The 19536-nt window shown below is 43.7% G+C and overlaps 1 protein-coding gene across 1 annotated transcript in view; it reads left to right on the top strand.

Annotated features, from left to right (window-relative positions):
• The window catches only part of kdm4b (lysine (K)-specific demethylase 4B), a 52677-nt gene extending 33707 nt beyond the window's left edge, over positions 1-18970 (top strand). The window contains 13 exon segments of the mRNA XM_069679993.1: positions 18-265; positions 751-977; positions 1378-1498; positions 2981-3141; positions 3330-3534; positions 5004-5080; positions 5362-5417; positions 6569-6677; positions 11474-11665; positions 11784-11960; positions 12228-12347; positions 14935-15027; positions 16845-18970. Of these exon segments, the coding sequence (XP_069536094.1) occupies positions 18-265; positions 751-977; positions 1378-1498; positions 2981-3141; positions 3330-3534; positions 5004-5080; positions 5362-5417; positions 6569-6677; positions 11474-11665; positions 11784-11960; positions 12228-12347; positions 14935-15027; positions 16845-17369 (2311 nt within the window). The 3' untranslated portion in view covers positions 17370-18970.
• The last annotated feature ends 566 nt before the right edge of the window (positions 18971-19536 follow it).

The raw sequence follows: 19536 nt of genomic DNA, 5'->3' as shown, positions 1-19536 counted from the left end.
TTGTACCCCACCCTCAGGGCCATGCAAAAAATGAAGCAGTTTCGTCGCCTGAAGCTGGAGGAGGTGAAGGTGCTGGCTGAAGACGGCATCGAGCTGAATGCGGCCGAGTACCAGCGTCAGGTGGAGGAGAGGGAGGCCCAGCGAAGGAAGGAGAGAGAGGAGCGTCTCGCCAGGGAGGCCATGTTGACCTTGGAGGCCATGGAGCGGGAGGAGCAGGAGGCTGCCGAGGCCGCAGCTAAAGCAGCAGAGACTCCATTTGTAGAGGGTAGGGACCATATGAGCTTGTTTATGCGTGTTAACACAGATTCTCTCGAGCAGCACGAAATATAAAGAATCATATTTTTAATCTTTTCTACCATTGAAACAGAAAGCCCGTTATGTCTCTTAAGGGCGAGATGACACCAGATGTTCTGTTGTCGTCCTCTTCGCTCTGTTTGATCATTGCACGCGTGTAAAGGTGGGGGATCAGAGAGCAGCAGTCTTCACCTGGCAACAGTTGTCATGCAGTTGATATGCAAATGTGATGCCTTTACACTGACATACGGCGAGGCGTGTGATCCTCAGACACGTAGAGGAGCCTAACACTTCTGTAGGCTTTTATTATTTACATGTAATCATCACAGTTTCACAGCCGTCCCTCTGTGGTTTTACTTCTTTATGTTTTGGCAGCTGCAGGCACAGCCCATCAGAGTTTGTGATAAGCCATTACTACAGTCCTAAATATTTTTTCCACCCTTTTCTCTTCGCCAGAACAAGAACCCGAGACCAAGCCGCAGCACTTGGCCGAGGACGTGGAGAAAAAGAAGCAGAAGAAGACAAAGAAAGTGTCAAATGTCCCCAACGCCATGAGCGGGTTCCAGGAGGCGTTTGAGCAGTTTGCTACATCCGGCATCAAGCATTCAAAGAACACAGTGGTCGCTCATCAGGAGGAGGTGAACATCCCGGCAGACGTCAAGCCGGATGTGAGCGCCTACCAGGTTATTTGATTTGTCATTTGAGTGCTATCATTGTGTCCAACAGGGAAGCTCACCTTTGTTGTAGCCACAGTTGTAGCTGTCGTAGCTGTTATTTAACATGTAGCTGATCTGAAAATAGAGTTGAACCTCTAAATTTTAATTGGTTTTCTGCCAGTTTCAGGTGAGGTAGATTAATTTAGCACAGCAACAGTTGTTGTACAAATACATCCTCAAAAGGAATCTGAATGTTTCACCGATGATTAATGTTGCTTGCATAACAAATGAGCCTACACATGGAATAAAAAGCAGTGGAAACATACAGCTATACTAATTATTTGCCCACAACAGAGCTGCATATTCAAATGTTAAAACATCCAAAGATGATGATTGTAAAAACTCTTTTTTTTTTGTTTTTTATCAGGCATGTTACTCCAAGATGAAGATGCCAACAGAGGTGAAGAAGAGTCGCCGTCACCCCCTCAGCAAGCCACCCATGCGCTCCCCTCTGTCCCTGGTGAAGAAAGAACCAACAGGCGACAAAGGTTTGTTTCCTTCAACAGACATTTATTACATCTTTTGAGTATTTTTTTGTGCTGTCAGGTGATTAAAAATGTATCTAATTAATTACAGGCTTAGTAATTAAAGGAGCACTTGGCCCCTGGAAAAAGCCACTGTCAGTCAAAGCTGGTGTTCTCTGTAATCAATAATAGCAATAATATTTCAAATTGGCGCCGTAGCTGTGGAGACAGTTGTACAAACAGCTTTTGGTTTCACCCATTCTACATTCCTACAACACCCAGCATGCATTGCAGAGATGCTGGAGTGAAATACTACCGTACTACCATCCAGTCAAGGATCACTGCAGCCAATGGCTCAGAGCTATAAATACGACAAGAATATACCAGTGGATCATCTAAAAAATCTTCTTGTCTGCAGTCTACATTTCAAACCTGACGATTTTGAACGAGACATGACATCGGAGGCGGGCGTCCGAGATTGAGGAAGTGTAGTTTAACGAGCTCCCTGGCCTCCGCCAGACGACGTGTTTTACGTCGTCTGGTGGAGGTTTTCCAAGGCGGATAGCGTCCTCCAAAGCCACAGAACGAAACAGCATTTTTTTCTACCATAATGGCGTTAGCTCCCCATAATAGCATGACTGGACTGAGGTTGAAAATCGGCGAACTGGCCCTTTAAGAACAGTGGATGTCAGTTGATAGATAAATCATGAGATGGTGTGAATGCTGTAAAATATCTCCTTACATGAATAAAAACTCCCTGACCATTATTGATCCTCAGCCGCCGTTATTTCCCCTCTGTTCCCTCGGTTATTCAGCCCGCTCTGTGTCCTCTCTGTCACCATACCTAAAATGAAGAGGAGAGTATTTTTTGTTTTGATTATCGATCTTGAGACAGAAAAACAAGCCGGACTAAAGCTCCCCGTGGGAATAATGAAATCAACACAGCGAGGCCTCTTTTTCTTTTCATTTTCTGACTGACACGTATTGATCCGGGGATCATGACTTCCAATTATCTCCTCTCAAAGTCACTTAAAGTCGGGACTAGGTGCCCGGACTCAAGGTCCTTCCTTCAGAAGGGAGGGACAGGGGACGAGGAAAGAGAGAGGGATGGTGGAGAAAGAGTTAAATGGCAAGCGTGTGAGCGGCTCCTTCTGCCTTCTGTCCAGGTTTAACAAACAGTCTGGATCAGTCGCTTCAGGGGCTTCACTGCAAAATTGATTCCAGAGCCACAACAGCAAGTTGTTGATGCCTGTGCTATTTGTGCTCATCAGCCAATTATATCAGGAGTGGTGTTGTTATTGTCTGGAATACAATGTGCTATTTCTGTCTCTTGGCAAGGGCTCCCTTATTAAAAAGATCCCTGTGCTTTTCCCAAAAATGCCTCTCATGCATTTCAGAGAAAAAGACCAATAATGAATCCTCCAACATCTCTTCTTTATGCCTCACTTACTTCAGTTCTCCTTTAAAGCAGAACATCTGTAACAGCTTGTATTTTTCTACCCGCAGAGCTCCCCTCCCCCATGCCGCTGGACAGCGACATGAAGAAACAGGAGCACCTGTGGCAGAATCGCTCCTCCAACTTCCTGGCTGAGAAGGCTTTCAATAATGCAGTGGCAGCTCTTCAACCGCACTGTTCTATCTGCTCCCTCTTCTGTCCCTACACGAAGGTACGGCCACGCACTGCAGCACAAATGATGTCAGTGAAGCAGTAATCGCAGTGATAGCCTTTTCAGAACCTGCTGTTTTGGCAGCGTTTTAGTGATGTCTGTCAGTGCTTTTATTAGCATAAATTGAGTTGGGGCTGTAATAATGAGAAGACTGGCTGTATCATCTTCTTTCTTATGTTCCTTGTCAGCCACAGAAAGACATCACCAGTCCAAGTGACTCCCAGCGCACCTCCATTCCCCATCACGGCAGCCGCACACGTCCACTGGTCTCGGAGATGTGCTTCAGCGTGGGTGCAGGCAACACCGAGCCTTCACCCACCAACTATCACACCGGAGAGGATGGAACCAGTCCTCTGCTCTGCTGCTCATCCTGCCAAATGCAGGTTCATGCCAGTAAGTATAAAACCCTCGATCCAGCAGGAAGGATGCTGTCTGTATGCGAGGAACACTGGTTAAAACGTAGCGTGTCAAACCGTGTTTGCAATCCAGCGACAACACCTGGGGACAGCACTAATGTGGGCGTTTCCCAGCATTTCTTAATGTTGGTGTTTTTTTAAGACGCTCAGTAAAAATACATCTGAGCACATCACAGTGTTTATATGCTGTTTATGAAAAGTCAACACTCGCGCAGCTGCAGGAAACTTTCCAGCAAAGAGAATTTAATTACAGCCTTTACATTGAAGCTGCTCCAGTCACTGAGAGCAGCCTGCAGTTTATTTAAGGTTGTTAGAAGATGGTCTAAATCTGCCTTTTTATATTTTTGTTACGTATTTGTTTAAACTTTTATAAAGTATTAATAAATGTTTGAAATATTGAGCGATAAGCAGCTTCAAAGGGAGGGCTGTGTGAATCTCTAAGAGCTTTTTATTTAACTTTTTTGCTTAAACATGCATTGTGGAATTAAAGAAACTATTTTTTATGTTTATTCAGTTTGATTCTGTTCACCTTTGAGAGCAGCAGCTGTGTGCACATTGCAGCCTACACACAGCCTCACACGCTTTACACAGAGTCTCGACTGCATCCCGCTACCCTTCTCTGTTCACATTGTGTTTTTTTTTCGTCCCTGGACCCCTGAGAATAGTGCTGGAAAAATAGGCAGCACAGATGATGAGACTCTGCTACAACAGTGCAACAGCCTGCCTGTTGGAATCCCCCTGTCGCTGCTCTCAGTGAAGCTTCGTAGTTTAACCGTTTTAGACTCAGGTTAAACTAAATAAGCGGGTGCTCGAGCGCGACGCAAAGGCCCCTCTGAAGCAGCTGTACACTTCCTCCGCTCTTATTTGCCCTGCTAGCTGCACTAAACATGACGAAAGACACATTTTTAAGGGGTGTATGGATTCTGTGTCAAAGAAAAAATCAGCTAAATAACTTAAATAAAAATAAAATATCTGTTTATTTAAGTGCTTTACAATAAGTATCGATCAATATACCTGCTTTTTGAAGTGTCCGCTCGTTGGGATGTTTTGTGGCAGTTGGCTCATACGACCAGACAAAGTACAGCAGGGATATGTACACGTGTTCAGTTAGTGACACACATACACACACTAACATACACACACTAACCCTCCTGGGCTCTTATTATCCCCGAAGCTGGAGTGCACCTTCAAAAAGGCCAGTTCATTAGTCATCCAGGGATGAGCCGGGCTCAGCTGGAGAAGCGGCTATTGATAAGACGACATGAAGCAGAAACACCCGCTCCGCCCCTCTGCTCGTCATGGTTACAGAGTGGTTGTTCGACTAAAAATCATTCAGTATTTAGGTGTAGGTGTAACAAGAATTAATCAAGGAGTTGCTTTGGGAACATCGAACACAAAATGTTAAAGGAAAAACGTCTAAAGCTTTTAATCTCTCCTCTCTCATAGGTTGTTACGGTGTGAAGCCAGAGTGCGTCAGTGATCCCTGGATGTGCTCCAGGTGTGCAGCAGGAGCCTGGACTGTGGTGAGAAGCAGCTTTATCTTCTGCAGAGATGAAAAGCCAACAACTTCTAGTCTGGAAAAACATGCTCGTCATCCCCTAGAGTGTATTTCTTCATCTATAGTAAAATCTGCTGTTGTACAGATGGATTGATTATGCTCCCAAGCAGCTATCACAATACCATACCAAGATACTGACAAGATACTGACTGATATGAGAGCTCAGAAGATGTACAGTATGTCAGTGTGTCTTCTGTTCCCCTCACTGCCTAAACTTGATCCTCATTTGCTTTGTGTTTTTTTCAGGAGTGTTGTCTCTGTAACCTGCGAGGAGGAGCTTTGAAGACGACAACTGACAACCGGTTAGTTGGTTTTTATTGTAGCATTTTATTATCAAGTGCGACATTTTCTAAGAACAGAAAATAACCATGGTTGGGAGGGTTACTTTAAAAATGTATTCTGATACAGTTACTAATTACCTGTTAAAGAATGTAATCAGTAACCTGATCCAAGTACCACCATTTTAAAGTAACTGATTACTTTCAGTCACTTTTCGAGTACTTCAATACTAAATCTGCGAATAAAGACAAAAGAAAAGAAATGTCAATACTTTTGTAAAGCGCGAATGCTCGTGTAAATTAATAGCGATTATTATGCACATTTAAATGTACTTTGTTAAGAATGCTGTTCACACTACTTCACACTCAAACTTCACGTAAATTGCCATAAACGTATTCCAGTCTGGGGCTTGTGTTTTTACCCACACCATCCCGGCCACGGCCAGCACCTGAGTTACACACTATTTTTCAGTAGTAGAAGAAGAAGACGACAGGTTAGCTAACATTTGTAACTGGAATTCTGAACGTTAGCGGTTGGTCTTGCCTGTAAATGTTTCTTTAAATCCTCGGATAATGACCGCCTGAAGGCAGAACTTGGACTGTACTGCGATGTTGCTCCTGGCAACTTTTGAGGAGCGGTGCTGTGAGACTTGTGTGTCGTGAAGTGTCGTAACGTGTGCGTGCAGGCGCACGGTATTATCAGAGATGGTCAGACGGACGGTTTAGAAATGAGACGCCAGATGTTGCAGAGCATCTTTGGTCTTATTTTCATTCTTCATTTTAAAATTGTAATCCTGCCAGTAATCCCCATTTTTAATTAATGCAGCTGTAATCTAATTACCTCTTTTTCAGTTGCCTTTTTTTGTATCCTCATTACGTAGCGTCGTTACTGAAAATCACTTCTTGCTAATCAAACATTAATTTACAATATCAAATTTGGTATCATAGCAGAAGTTGCTGAAGTAGAAGATAATGAAATTATACAAAATTATAAGTTCTGCAGATTCCTGTCAGAACACTGTTTGTAAACCAAGCACTGACAATGCCGTACACACAGTTATTGACCTCAGTAGTCGTGTAGTTACTAGCTCTGTATGTGTAGTAGTGCTACCTCTGCTGGATCTTCAAAAGCCTGTCTAAGTATTTACGGTGTTTCTCTCCCTCTCTGTTAACAGGTGGGTCCATGTCATCTGTGCCATTGCTGTAGCCGAAGCTCGCTTCGTCAACGCCATCGAGAGGGAGCCGGTGGACATCAGCGCCGTTCCAGAGTCGAGGAAGAATCTGGTGAGTTCTGGCAGAGGCAAAGTAAAGGTTGAGTGTGAATCAGAGAGGCAGGGGTCAAGATTTAAACCCAAGCAAGACCATCTTTTACTCACATCTTCCTCCTCTCTCTCTGAAGACAGCAACTAAACTCACCTGTACAGCATGTTCTCATCTCATCATTAGTCTCGGTCTCCTCCTCCCTGATCTCCTTCTCCTCCTCCTAAATGTAAGCCCTACCTGTCTTTCCAGCTTACATCTTCTGTATCTTTCACTCTCTCGCTTGCCCCCCATCCTTCCCTGTTGGATTGATAGGTCGTCCTCTTTTAGAGCTGTGGAGGACATGGGGTAAAACATATGTGCCGAGCGGAGTAGCTGAATAATCAGCCATCATTTCTCACTGTGCCAAATGAAGTGCATCGATCCCGTGGTCGGGAGGCAATTTCCCCATTGCTTCCACGTCTTTGAACACAACACGACCCCTCCCTTTCTTCTTTCTCTCATCCCCTTTTCCTCGTCTCTACTTACCCTTCCATTCACCTGATCCCACTTCACAGGTAACGGCAGTGCTGCTTGTGCATTATTACAAATCTACCAATGCTGTCACCTCTCTCCCTCTGCCTCTCTCTGAATAATCTATCAAAGACAAGCTGGGTGACATTTGCATCTGAGTGCTGGCAAAGCAGGTTTCCTTCATCTTTTCTTTAAAGGCCATGAGAAGAAGCTCTGCGGTCTAATGATTCAGAAGACCGGGCTGATCAACGGTGAACACGCACCCTTGAAACTGTATATTGCAGCGTGTTCAGCAATCTGCGTTTCTTTTTCTCCTCCATCTTTGAGCATTTGGGTCTCAGGGACGAAGAGATTTCACACAAGCTGCTTTTGTCTTGGTTGTTTTAGAATTTCTCAGGCGCAGTAACGCTGCACAAAAGACGTACCTTTCCCAGAGGTAGTGTCTTGCACCTTAAAGTTCTTGTCTTTTTTTCCCTTTGAGAAAACAGCCTCCAGCTTGGAGGAGCAAGCTGCTTCAATAAATCATCATTCAACCTTTAAAATGGTTTTTCACCTCTTGTTCGGGTCTATTCACCTGTAACCTGCAACAACACACAAAACAATGATTTAAAAAAATATATATTTTCATTGCACATTACACTTGGACACAGTCCACATTGAGTAATGAAAGCAATCTTAAGTTTTTTCTTCCAACTAAAAAAAGTAATAATCTCGAAGATCAGTTTCGTTCTCTTTGGCGTCACCGTGGCGATAAACGGTAATTGCGGGAGCACACTTCCCAGATATCCAAACACTGTTGCATGTGTGACGTCCACGGTTGGCTCCGGTTGTAACTCTTGATTTTCCTCGCTGACGGTCGCTTTCCTTTTCAGACTGTTTGCCTTCATCTGAGCGTCGAATTAGTTTCTTTTTCTTTGGATTTTCACTTATTTTTGAAGTTGTATCTGTAGTCATCGATCTTTTCTTTGTTTGTTCAGCCATAGTAGATTACTGTTTACTCGCAACACTTGCAGAGACTGGAAAAGCAGCCGCTTAGCTCCGCCTGCCCTCTCTGGCAGACCAACCACTGCTAGGGGAAACACTTGTGATTTTTTTCCTCGAAAAACTATACTATACTATATACCAGTGGTTCTCAAAGTGGGGTCTTAGGACCCCTGGGGGTCTGCGAACCATAGCTTGGGGGTCCGTGAAATAATTTAAATAGATTTATAATAAATTATAGAATTGTGTTGTATCATTAAAAACTGCGTGTCTACAGATGACGATCATTTGCGCCAATGAAACAAGCATATTGTGTCCATTACTCCCGCCCATGTTAGCTGTGGACCAATAGAAACTGATGTGATTGTGACACATCACGTCAATCTGTCATGAATCACTCGACTCACTCGGGTCGCAGCAGACCGTTCCTGCGCCTGTCTTACTCCTGTTAACTTCCTAAAAGCTTTTGAGATCAATGACTTGAAAAGTATAAATGCTGTCAAGTTGAGACCACAAGCAATTTGAATAAATGAGCCCCTGTTTTAAAGTAAGCGGTATTAATGTGATTCACATTGAAATGTTTCTCTGTTTATCACAGTGAAACAGGTCTGAAGTATTCAGGTTGAGAAGTTTTACAAAAAGTTCCAATGGCATCAAGAGTGCAAATGGTAGTGAGCGTATGCTTTAACGGTGTTACGATTATAAAGGGGTCCTTGGAAAGTGTTCTCCTCTGTAAGGGGTCCCTGGCCCCAAAAAGTTGTATTGTTATAGAGCAGATGTCAAACCAATGGGTGAGGTAGGTAAAAAGCAACACTTATGGGGCGCTGGTTTAGCTCAGCTGGTAGAGCAGCATATATTGAAGCGACAGCTCTCGTCGCACTGATCGCAGGTTTGACTCCCAGTCTGCCGATCATTTGGTGCATGTCGTCCCCCACTCTCTCCTCCCAATCAATCAATCAATTAAAGACAAAAAGCCCCCCCCATCAAAAACAACACTCATGTTAAAAAATGAAATTAAATAACAGTTTTCAAAGCGACTTGAAGTAAACACTCTCCTGCTGTTTTGAATCTAAGCTTCTCCAAATGGAGTATTCAAAACAATGACTTTATCAGTTACTGAAGTTACTACTGTTCTAACTCTGAAGATTTTTACCCTAGATATGGATGAAGTGTGATTTGGCGTGCAGTGCTTTTTTATTTAAAAATCCTTAAAAATTGAGGCTTAAAAAGCATCAAAAGGTGAAATTTAGAAGTTTTTGTCTTGTTTCTTTAAAAATGTTAACAATTTTTAGAATAAAAAAATGAAATGTCGGTATGCCACATGGACACACAACTAATGTTTCTTGGTGCTAATGTTTTTTCCCATGCTGCTCTGGTGCCATGTCACCGCCTGCCTGTGATTTCAGCAGTGGAAAAGTGCACCAGCTGGCCAAAACACTGTAAACCACACCAGCTGGTGAAATATCGCACAGCTCTGTCGAGAGCTGTTGTACATTTTTTTCCCCACACCGTTACAAAAATGAACTATTGGCACTTTGATAAAGAATTTATATTTTTTATTGATCGGCCGTGCGCCGCGCTGCAGCTGCTCAGTGTGATTTGTCAATAGAAGGATGATGGAGAACGAGGGAGAGAGAGAGCGAGGGAGTGTGCGATGATAGATAATCACAATAAAACAAGTGCACAGAAAGACACCAGTCAGAAGATGAGATAGCTGTCAGAGCTGCTGTTAGATCGAAGCATGTCGTCGTGAGCTGAACATATAATTCCTCCCTTTTCTTATCAAGCGGCAGGTGAGTTCTTAATAGATAAATGTTTTCATCAGTGTCTGAAAGGGAGATCATGTTTTTCCAAACACACATACCGCAGTGGATTGAGGAGATAACTCAATTTGACAGATCAAATTCCCTCACATGCTGTTATTCTCTGTCCTCGCTCCATCCCCGCTTTTAGTCTGTGTCTCCCTCCTTCATTCTGTTTAACTAAATCTAGGGATGGGGAAGGAGAGTGTAAAGACAGAAGGGAGGCAGACATATGAAGGTAGAGGATTAGAGGGGAAAATCATGAATGAAGGTCACCAAGGTTTCGTATGCGGGGTTGTACGTGTCAAAATGTCTCGGTGGAGAGTCGACTAGGATCAAAGATTTGGAGGGCTGGTGGTAATTTCACACTCGGGATGTGAGGATGGAGTAAAAGGGAATGGAAAAGGGGAAAAAAAGAACAAAGGAAGGGAAGGAAAGTCCTCGTTTGATTGTGAAAAATAGATGCAACACACTAAAAAGGATTCAGGGGGAAACACTAAGATAATGTTTTGAATGTGACGGTTCAGACTGCTGTTATTAACACTTCTATAGGTGCGTTGATGAAGAAACATCACATTTACAGTGAATGCTGGTGGAGAATCTCACCACACTACTGACACTGATGGCAGCAGTAACATACAAGTGCTGTTTGAGCGGGGAGAAGAGGGCTACACTCCTGAGAACTGACAGCGAGTACAACATGTGATCGTGTTAGACTTTTGTGTGAACAGCAAGTTCACTGAGTGAGATGTGCTTTAGAGGAGGATCTGTGATTGTGAACACCAGTGTTTGCCCGATTATCCCTGATCTGTGCCGACTGTGAAATAAACAGAACTTTTCCGCACGCTGGCATTGAAAGAAATCATTCATTGCTTTTAATCAACCAGGTTTGAACCAAAGGACCTTAAAGGGGCCATGGATGTTCTCATATTGTCATGGGTTTCAGATGTTTGGGTGTTCACAGTGAAAAAGTGAAAACTGCATAATTCCGTGTTTTTTCAGTTGCATGTTTAAAAAGGTCGCCTCTGAAATGGGCCGTTCAGAACAGCTGTCATTCGCCTCAGGCTGCCATCTCGCACTAGCTTGTAGTCAAGTCGTTGTCAAGATCTCTACTTACCATTTTGATGCTGATTCTGCCTCGTACATATATACTCCATGTTTTGGAGTAACAGTGCAGCGTGGTCGCTCCCTCACGTGGGATCGCACACGTGGGGGAGGGGCTACGCGGTCACTCCAAATAGTGTCAGCCAATCGTGGCTAAGGTCTGACCATTGAATGGCAAAACAGCTTGTTTGTTTTAGGAGACAGGAGAAGCTCTGAAGAATAATTAAAATATCTGTACAATTTTTAAAACGAAACAAACTTTACCAACATGACTCAAAAACACATTAGAACAATAGAAAATTGACTGCACAGCTACAATATGTCTCCTTTAAATAACATTCTTATGATCACTGAATGTCCATGAATTTGTTTCCAACCTGAATAACCAACCCGCGTCTTTGTCTTCCGTTGTCATTGTAGAAGTGCGTCTTCTGCCACACCAAGAATGCCAGTCAGAACCACGGCGCCTGCATCCAGTGCTCATACGGGAACTGCGCCACCTCCTTTCACGTCACCTGTGCACAGATCGCCGGAGTCGTCATGAAACCCGCCGACTGGCCCTATGTGGTGTCCGTCACCTGCCACAGGCATAAAAGAACTAACCCTCCCAAGGTAAGAGCCAATCATGAGGAACAACTGGAGAGTGAGGACGTTCGTGAGAGTTCATGTTAGTGTCTTACCTTTTCTGTCTAAACCTCAAATGCTCTGTCCTGTGTTTTCCTCCCTCCAGCCTCGGCCTGCACCCAAAGGCCCACAGGGTCTGAACCTGGGCCAGAGGGTGATTGGCCGTAACGTCGACAGCTGGTACTACCACTGTGACATCATCGGCATTGCAACGCAGACGTTCTATGAGGTCAACTTTGACGACGGCTCATACTGTGATAACCTGCACCCAGAAAACATATTAGTGAGTCTTCTGCCACCTACATCTACTTATAGTATGGAGATGACTTCAACTGATATAGTTCCTGTTGTTAAAGCCAGGAGGATTCAAATATCACCATTACTTTCATATTAAAGTGACAAGTAGCCCCGCCCAACAACTCTTTATTTCCCCTAATTCTTAATTCAAAGTTACGCACGCAGATCTCTGAACTGTCGTCTCCTCTCTCCATCTTCCTCTCCGTCTACATCCTGTTTCTCTTCCTCCTACCTCCTCCTCCTCCTCCTCCAGAGTCATGACTGCCTGCGTAGCGGCCCTCCTGAAGTAGGAGAGTTGATTTTGGTCAGCACGCCTGACGGTCAGGTCCTCAACGCTTCCTTCATCAGACAGCACACCCATAAGTTCTACCAGGTAAGGGGGGATATGTTCCTCACTCCTTTGCTGTGTGACCTGTTCAAATTAATGTTTGTTAAAATAAGAGGTTAAGAATCAGATTTGGGGCTGGAAAGTCCACACTTTTGCTCTCTGAATCTCTGAACAGACTGGAGAGATCTCTCAAGGGAAAATGAATAGTTATAAAAATGACTAAGATTGATTACAAGGGCAATCGTGCTGCAACGGCCAATCGATTTCCATTATAAGAAACGGACTGCAAATTCAGAAATGATGGTAAATTCAAAAACACATGCAAACGTCCAAAAGAAATGCAACGACAGAAACGCGCTGCAAATGAGAATACGTGCTGCAAAAGCCAAAACAGGCGTCCTGCAAATGCAGAAGCGATGCAAACCCAGAAAACGCATGCAAAAGAAAAAGTGCTCCAGGCCTGTAGTGGGCACTCGGTGTAACAGGTTTATTATTGACGGGATTGAAAGAGGGAGATGAGGCCGTGAATTTATTACTCATCAGACTTTTGTAACTCGGGCTGTGTATCGATAAGGATTTCTCCTTTCGATTCACAGGGTCCCGATTCGATGTCCAATCGGATTCAATCTCGATTTTTGTTTAGGGGTGTTTTAGTGACAATATTAATGCACCTCTAACCTGGTGCATTATCAACATTTTTAATGTTTACAAAAAGAATTGACCCCAAAGAAGTTACATCATGTACTTTTTATTTAACATGACAAACACAGCAGTTAACGCAATATTAACAATTCTATGAATTTGACAGCTTATTAACTTTTTTTCCAGTTTCAGATTTTTAGTCTGAACATCTGGCTTGTGGCTTTGATGAAACGAACTGGGCTTCAACTTGCGCGAGATTTGGCCACGAGATCTCATAGCGCGAAGAACAAAATCACACGAGACTAAGACTTGTGGGGAAAGGCATACTGTACAACAACATGCCGAAAATACACTCGCAGCCAAAGCCGACGCTAACGGAGAGTAACATGAACATCAGTGCAAAACTAACTTACTTATTCATGGACGCACACATGATAAAAAGAGTCCATAGTAGCTGCAGTAATCAAGTCCGGGCATGTCTCCCTCACTGCCGTGTTTCGGGGGGATGCGATGAGTTGTGCTGCGTTCAGGAGCGCTCAGAAACATGAGTGATCAGACACGTTTCTACACATATTTTTAAAGATAGATGTCAGGATTTATCAATCAATGTTGCGTCATTCAAATGAGAATCGATTCGAATCGGGAAAATGGAGCTGGAGCGGATTGCCTCTGTTAGTCATGTACCACTGACTGCTGTGCAAAAACACAACTTTAAAACATGAGCAAAGAAATCGGCTTCCGATAAAGAGAGAGCTTTGCCTGGACTTTTGTGTGTGTTTTTGAATTTACTATCGTTTCTGAATTTGCAGTTTCCTCTAATGGAAACCGCTCACACTCCTGAGCAACTGCTCCCCCAAAGTCTTTGAGCAGCGTTTGTGCTTCTCTGCTGCTGCGAGTGCAAATGAAGCTGTATTTTAGACATGCAGAAACACACACGAACGAGCACTTCATGAGCTACGGCACCATCTACATTTCATCTGCTGCTCTTCTGCAGAGGGCCTCGCAGTGATTAAACTTTGTAACGGGGTCCTCTGTCTAATGGCTCTGCTACCCTCTGGTTCGGTTCCAGCTTTGGTATTTATCAACATGCGAGAAGCTTGGCTGCCCTCGTAGATTACGGCGTAGCATTTTGATGCAGCGTAGCATTAAAAACATAAAGTGGAGAGATTTAGCATCGCTGGTGCATGCTGGGGAGTTTATGAGGCAGATATGCAGAGCGCTTACCAAGTGGAGAATGCAGAATTGAAGTAGAGGATTCTGCGGGACTGTTGTCGGGGGAGGCCATCTCGAAAGTCATAGATACAGGCTTTCGCTCGCAGACGGGGGTAAGTGAGGCTGTTATCTTAGATTTTGTCAGGGCATCGGTTTTGTGAGCACAACTGTAAGTGTTTTTATAAAGCATACACACACGAACACACAAATTCAAATCATAACAAATATCAGCTGCTGAACAAGCTCTGAAACGCACCTGCTTCCTGTGACTGCATATCTGTTAATGCACCACAAGCTTGTGTTTCTGCTACGAGTTCTTCTTCAGGAGGTAAATGGTTGTCTTTGCCCCCCTCGTGTCCCCGTGTAGCCTGCGGTCCTGACTCCTGTTCGAGACGTGGAGCTCTGTTCCGATGAATATAAAACAAACCCCCAGCTGGTCACTGTGTCAGGGCCACTACTCTGACCTTGTCCTTTTTTTTTTTTAGCCTTTAAAACTCTTAGCTGAGGCTCTCATCCAGTCAGTGAGCAGCTTTGGGGTTCAGTGCGATGGTCAAGGGCGTTTTGACAGAACACATGGTTGTGGAGACTCTTCTGTGACTTTCTGGGTAAAAGTTTGTATTTCTGCTCACTAAGCCACCCGGCTACTCTTCTCCTCACTACCCACGGTTGGATGTAGTTTCCTGCTGATGTAGCCTTCGGGAATTGTTTGCTCTTTACTCGCCGGACACAAACCACTACTTGATAGCTGATTAATCCAAACTTTTGATTTTGTGTCCAGGTTGAGTTTCAGGACCAGAGTCAGCAGATGTTGAAACACTCAGAGATCCATCAGCTGGACCAAGAACTGCCCAAAAGGGTCCGAGCCAGACTGGTGAGTATTTGCCGCTCTCCTCCGCTGTGCTCACACACTGTACTGTCAGTTATGTAATAACACATAAAAGGAAGGCACTTTAGGCACTTTGTAGATTTCAGAATTGGCTGCAGAGGCAAATGATAAGAGAGGGCAGCACAACAATAGCTTGTATTATTCAATAAAAGGACACTGAAGTAGTTTGCAGATGAAATAAATATTATTCAAGCAAACAACCGACGCACTGCAGCCCACAGAGGATAAAGGCCTGCGTGGAGGACAGAGTGTGTAGGCTGCTGGTTTTTGATGAATATCTGGTAAGAAAAGTGAGTTGATTTTCTTCTGAAATGCCAGAGAAGCTTTTCATGAAAGAAGTCTGGGTCGACTTTAAAAATCTCTATCAATTTTCATAGAAAAACTTTGCACACAAAAGATTTGACTGATCGTATCTGTTAATCTTCCTACACTGGATCACAAACTCTAATCCTGCAGGTCTTCATGCAATCTGATCAAAATCTGATATGCACATTATTCAGCAGCTCTGAGGCTGACATGAAGCTCCACGAGGAAACAAACTCTGATCACACAGAATAAGTTGTGGTGTAGTGTTTATGTAAACGTTTGGCAATGCAAACATTTTCACATTGAAATTCAGACGTTTGATAAGCTGGCGGACAGTTAATAGTGTATTCTAGAGTGAATAATGGGGCTGACCCGAATGCTTCCAAGCTTCAATCGTTGCCATGGTAATCGACAGCAAAAATCAGTATTCAAATAAACCCGTCCAAAGAGCTAGCTTATTGAAATAATAACCCAACATGAATCATTGCCGTGACTTTTAAACAAACCAGTATATCTAAATAACCACCGAGGTGTGGACGGGGGAACAAGTGTCGGAAGGGTGTTCTGTGATCCATTTATTCACCTTTCTTTGTCGGCATTCAAACGAGTTCATCAAGGCAGATTTCAGTGTCCGTTATATTGCAGCGATGTTTCCATTCATCAGACATATAAAGCAAGCAGAACCGACTGGGCTACACTGACGTTAACAAGAGACGCGGTGAAAAAAAAAGTTTGCCTCCGCGTTCACACACCTGCTCCTCAGCACCGGGGGATTACCTATAAGCACTCCTATACCTCTTTCCCACCGAAATTTAGTGCGTTGACGCTGGTTTTTCAGACCCGGGAAGACCCGCTTATATATGCTGATTGTCTCTTTTCCATTTGCCAGTGGAGTATCCTCCTGTCGGTCGCTTTTGTGCTGCGTCACCGTTTGACGTCACAACGCGCCGGAAACGGGGTTAGTAAACAGTGAAGATGTTATTGTTGATTAGTGCGTCGAAAAGGTTTTGTGTTCCCATCAATGCATTCGAGTCATTTGACCAGGGTCTGAATGCCGATTGTAACCTTTCCCATGAAGCAAAAAAGCCGGGTAGTAGCGGGTTTTTTGACCAGTGGGAAAGGGGCTCTAAACATGATGCTCCACCTGGTGTTCGATATCGGAACAGCATGATGATACACTGTCACTGTAACAGGTCAAAAAGCAGATTCCCTTCCTTTAGAGTGGTGGAGATGAAATGCAGACCGTTATCCGCAGCTGGCAACTGTAGCCAGGCGCTTGCTTTGTATCCCTGCCACTTCAACTCCTTCGAAGAGCATTTTTTTTAAAGCTGAATTTTAGTGCAAGTTAATGGAGAAATCCCACCCCACACCAATCAATGGATTTATTACTGCCGAAGGTTCGATGTCCAAAAAGAGGTGTTAGGGACAGCCCTAGTAGATCATTGTAATCGTTGTCTCCTCAGACTTCAGACTAACCCTGTACTCTCTCTCTTCAGGCCATCCCGGCACCACAAGAGGAGCTCTCTTCAGCAGATGAAGCCCAGGCAGCCAAACGCCCACGCCTGCCCTCCAACTCAGCCCCGTCTGCTAACACTCCCAAGGACACACCCAAGAATCCCACCTGCCCTTCAACTACGTTAGCAGCACCAGCAGCAGCACATCCCAGTATTAGTACACCGCTGACCTCACAGCCCTTGTCCCAGCCCACCAAGACCCCGCAGCTAGCCCCCGCCCCAACCGACGGTACTCAGATGCGCGCTGAGACCCCGATGGACACGAGCCTCACCCTCACCGACGCTTTAACGGAGTCGACCCTGTCATCGGACCCCACGCTGACTCCGCACTCGGCTCCCTTTCAGTCGACGTTGAACTCTGACCCCCTCCTGTCCGCATCGTCCCCTCCCCTGCCGCCCCATCACATGTCCGACAGCTACATGCCGAGCAGCGGCTACGTCTCCTACATGGAGACCCTCCTCAATTCACATTTCCCTCAGGACAATGGCCCCGGGCCCCTGTATTAAACCCGACTCCACTTAACTATCACCGGGCCACTGGAGGGAGGCTGAGCCAATAGGAAGTAAGCTAATGGAGATGGATTCTGACGAGTGCTGTATTAATGAGCAGAAACATTTCCTCCACCACCGGCTCTGAGAGCTCAGGGCGGAGCAGGAAGACACACAGACACATGAGCGCTCTTTTAATGCATGTAAACGTTCTATTTTTTGAGTTAATGTATTTGCAGTGAAGCTAAAGGACATTGTTTTTTATTTTAACATTATTATTATTATTATTATTATTATTTGTTGTTTTCTAGGCCTTTTTGCTTTTTCTTTGGTCAGCTGCTGTGCTTTTCTCCTCCATCTAATTATGAATGGGTGGTATCAACTCCATACCTCGTTGCATTAATTCAATAACAGCACACTCCCGTTTTCTTTGTACAGGAAGCTAATTACTGTCTGCCTCTCAGCACGGAGGCCACGGTGGACTTCTTTTTTTTTTCTTTTCTAAATCAAAGAACCAGCAAAAAAAATATCTATTTTTCAATCCAGCCTTTCGTGGCTTTGAAACCGGTGGAACTCAAGTGTCAGATGTCCATGTTCGGGATGTTTTCACAGAGGTGTTTTTTTGTCATATTGCAAGAGGTAAACATAGGAATGGGGTTAAAAAAATGTATTGTAGGGGGGTGTCAGTATTTAAATGTCTTAGTCATATATTGAAAGAATTATTTGTAATAGAAGAAACATGTTGAATGCAAACACTATTAGATTTGTCTGCAGGATGGAATTTTTTGTGAAGATGTGTCACAGTAGTTAACAGACCTTTTATGTATTGACGTCATTCAAATGGTCTTTTGGCGGCTCCACTTTTCACACCCAAAAACCGTCTCAGGGTTCCTACATGTGGGAAAAAAAATTATGTTTAAACATCCAAGTCTTCACACAGTTTAGCAAATACAGAACAACCCAGAATACTGCCTCACAATGCTCCTCAGTCATAATTGGGACATGGATAATTGTTGCTGATCATGCCATATCCCCTCCTGTTAGCAGTTAGTACGTTATGCTGAGCGATATGTTTGTCTATTAGCACATAAACTGGCCAAAATCATGAAGTCAATTTAATGGATGAAAGTCTGAAAATGTATGATATTTGGAAAAAGAAAAATATGTAGGAACCCTTAAATCTGGAACGATTTTGTACCATTATTGGTTTAAATGTATAAATCAATATTGTATATTAATTAATGTTGTCTGTTTTTTCTATCGCTGTATCCTTTCTATGTTCATTTTCTCAAGTGAATTCACAAACTTGGCCGATCCAAAATGTAATTTTTGTTCTTTTTAAACAGATTTTCACAGGAATATTTCCCAGTTTGTATAAATACATCTTTCTTTTCCTGGACACGGCCATTTTTTTTTTTTTTTTTTGCTATCGAGGTGCTAGAAAGACATTTAAACTACTGATAAACTTTGTTTCCCAACACTGTCACCTTGTACATACTGCAGGCCTTGTGTATTTCTGTCATCAGATTTGAAATGTTGGGACGCATATGTGTTCCTGTATCCAAATGATATCCATCAAGAAAATCTTATTTCATAGGGATTAAAGTGGGTTGCTAGTCGCCAGCTCTTCTGTTTTGTGTCTTCAGTGTCCCGGAGATTCAAGGAAGTCATGTTTGGGTCTAAATCTTTGGGTAAACTATTGAAATGTGGTGGATAACTTTACTTGAAAATGTTCACCAGATTTATATAAATTTTCTGGAAACTGGATTCTGTGTTCTTGTTAGAACGGCTGTGGATCAGTGGTTGAGTCGTGCGTCTCTTAATCGGAAGGTTGGGGGTTCGATCCCTGACTGCATAGCCATCGGGTATGAATGTGCATAGATTGATTGGAGACTGGCACTTAGGCCTTTGCCATCAGTGTGTGAATGTGAGTGTGAAAGGGTGAATGTGACCTTCTAGTGTGAAAGCGCTTTGCATGGTTGGAAGACTAGAAAAGCGCTATATAAGTACAGACCATTTAGCATTTGAACTGACAGGAACTTCCTGTTTTGGTTAATCAACTGAATTAAATCACTGAGAAGATTTTGATAAAACCCTTCTCTATTTAAAGGTAATATTTTGTTCGGTTAAGGGCCTGTGTCCACTAACCTTTTTTTTTGCGTTGGCAGCGCCTGTTTTCTATACA

The sequence above is a fragment of the Semicossyphus pulcher genome, unplaced genomic scaffold (genome assembly GCF_022749685.1).
Source record: "Semicossyphus pulcher isolate SPU_LCO1_2020_fin unplaced genomic scaffold, fSemPul1.0.p SCAF_4, whole genome shotgun sequence".
Taxonomy (NCBI): domain Eukaryota; kingdom Metazoa; phylum Chordata; class Actinopteri; order Labriformes; family Labridae; genus Semicossyphus; species Semicossyphus pulcher.
This window is presented reverse-complemented; position numbering and strand designations above follow the sequence as displayed.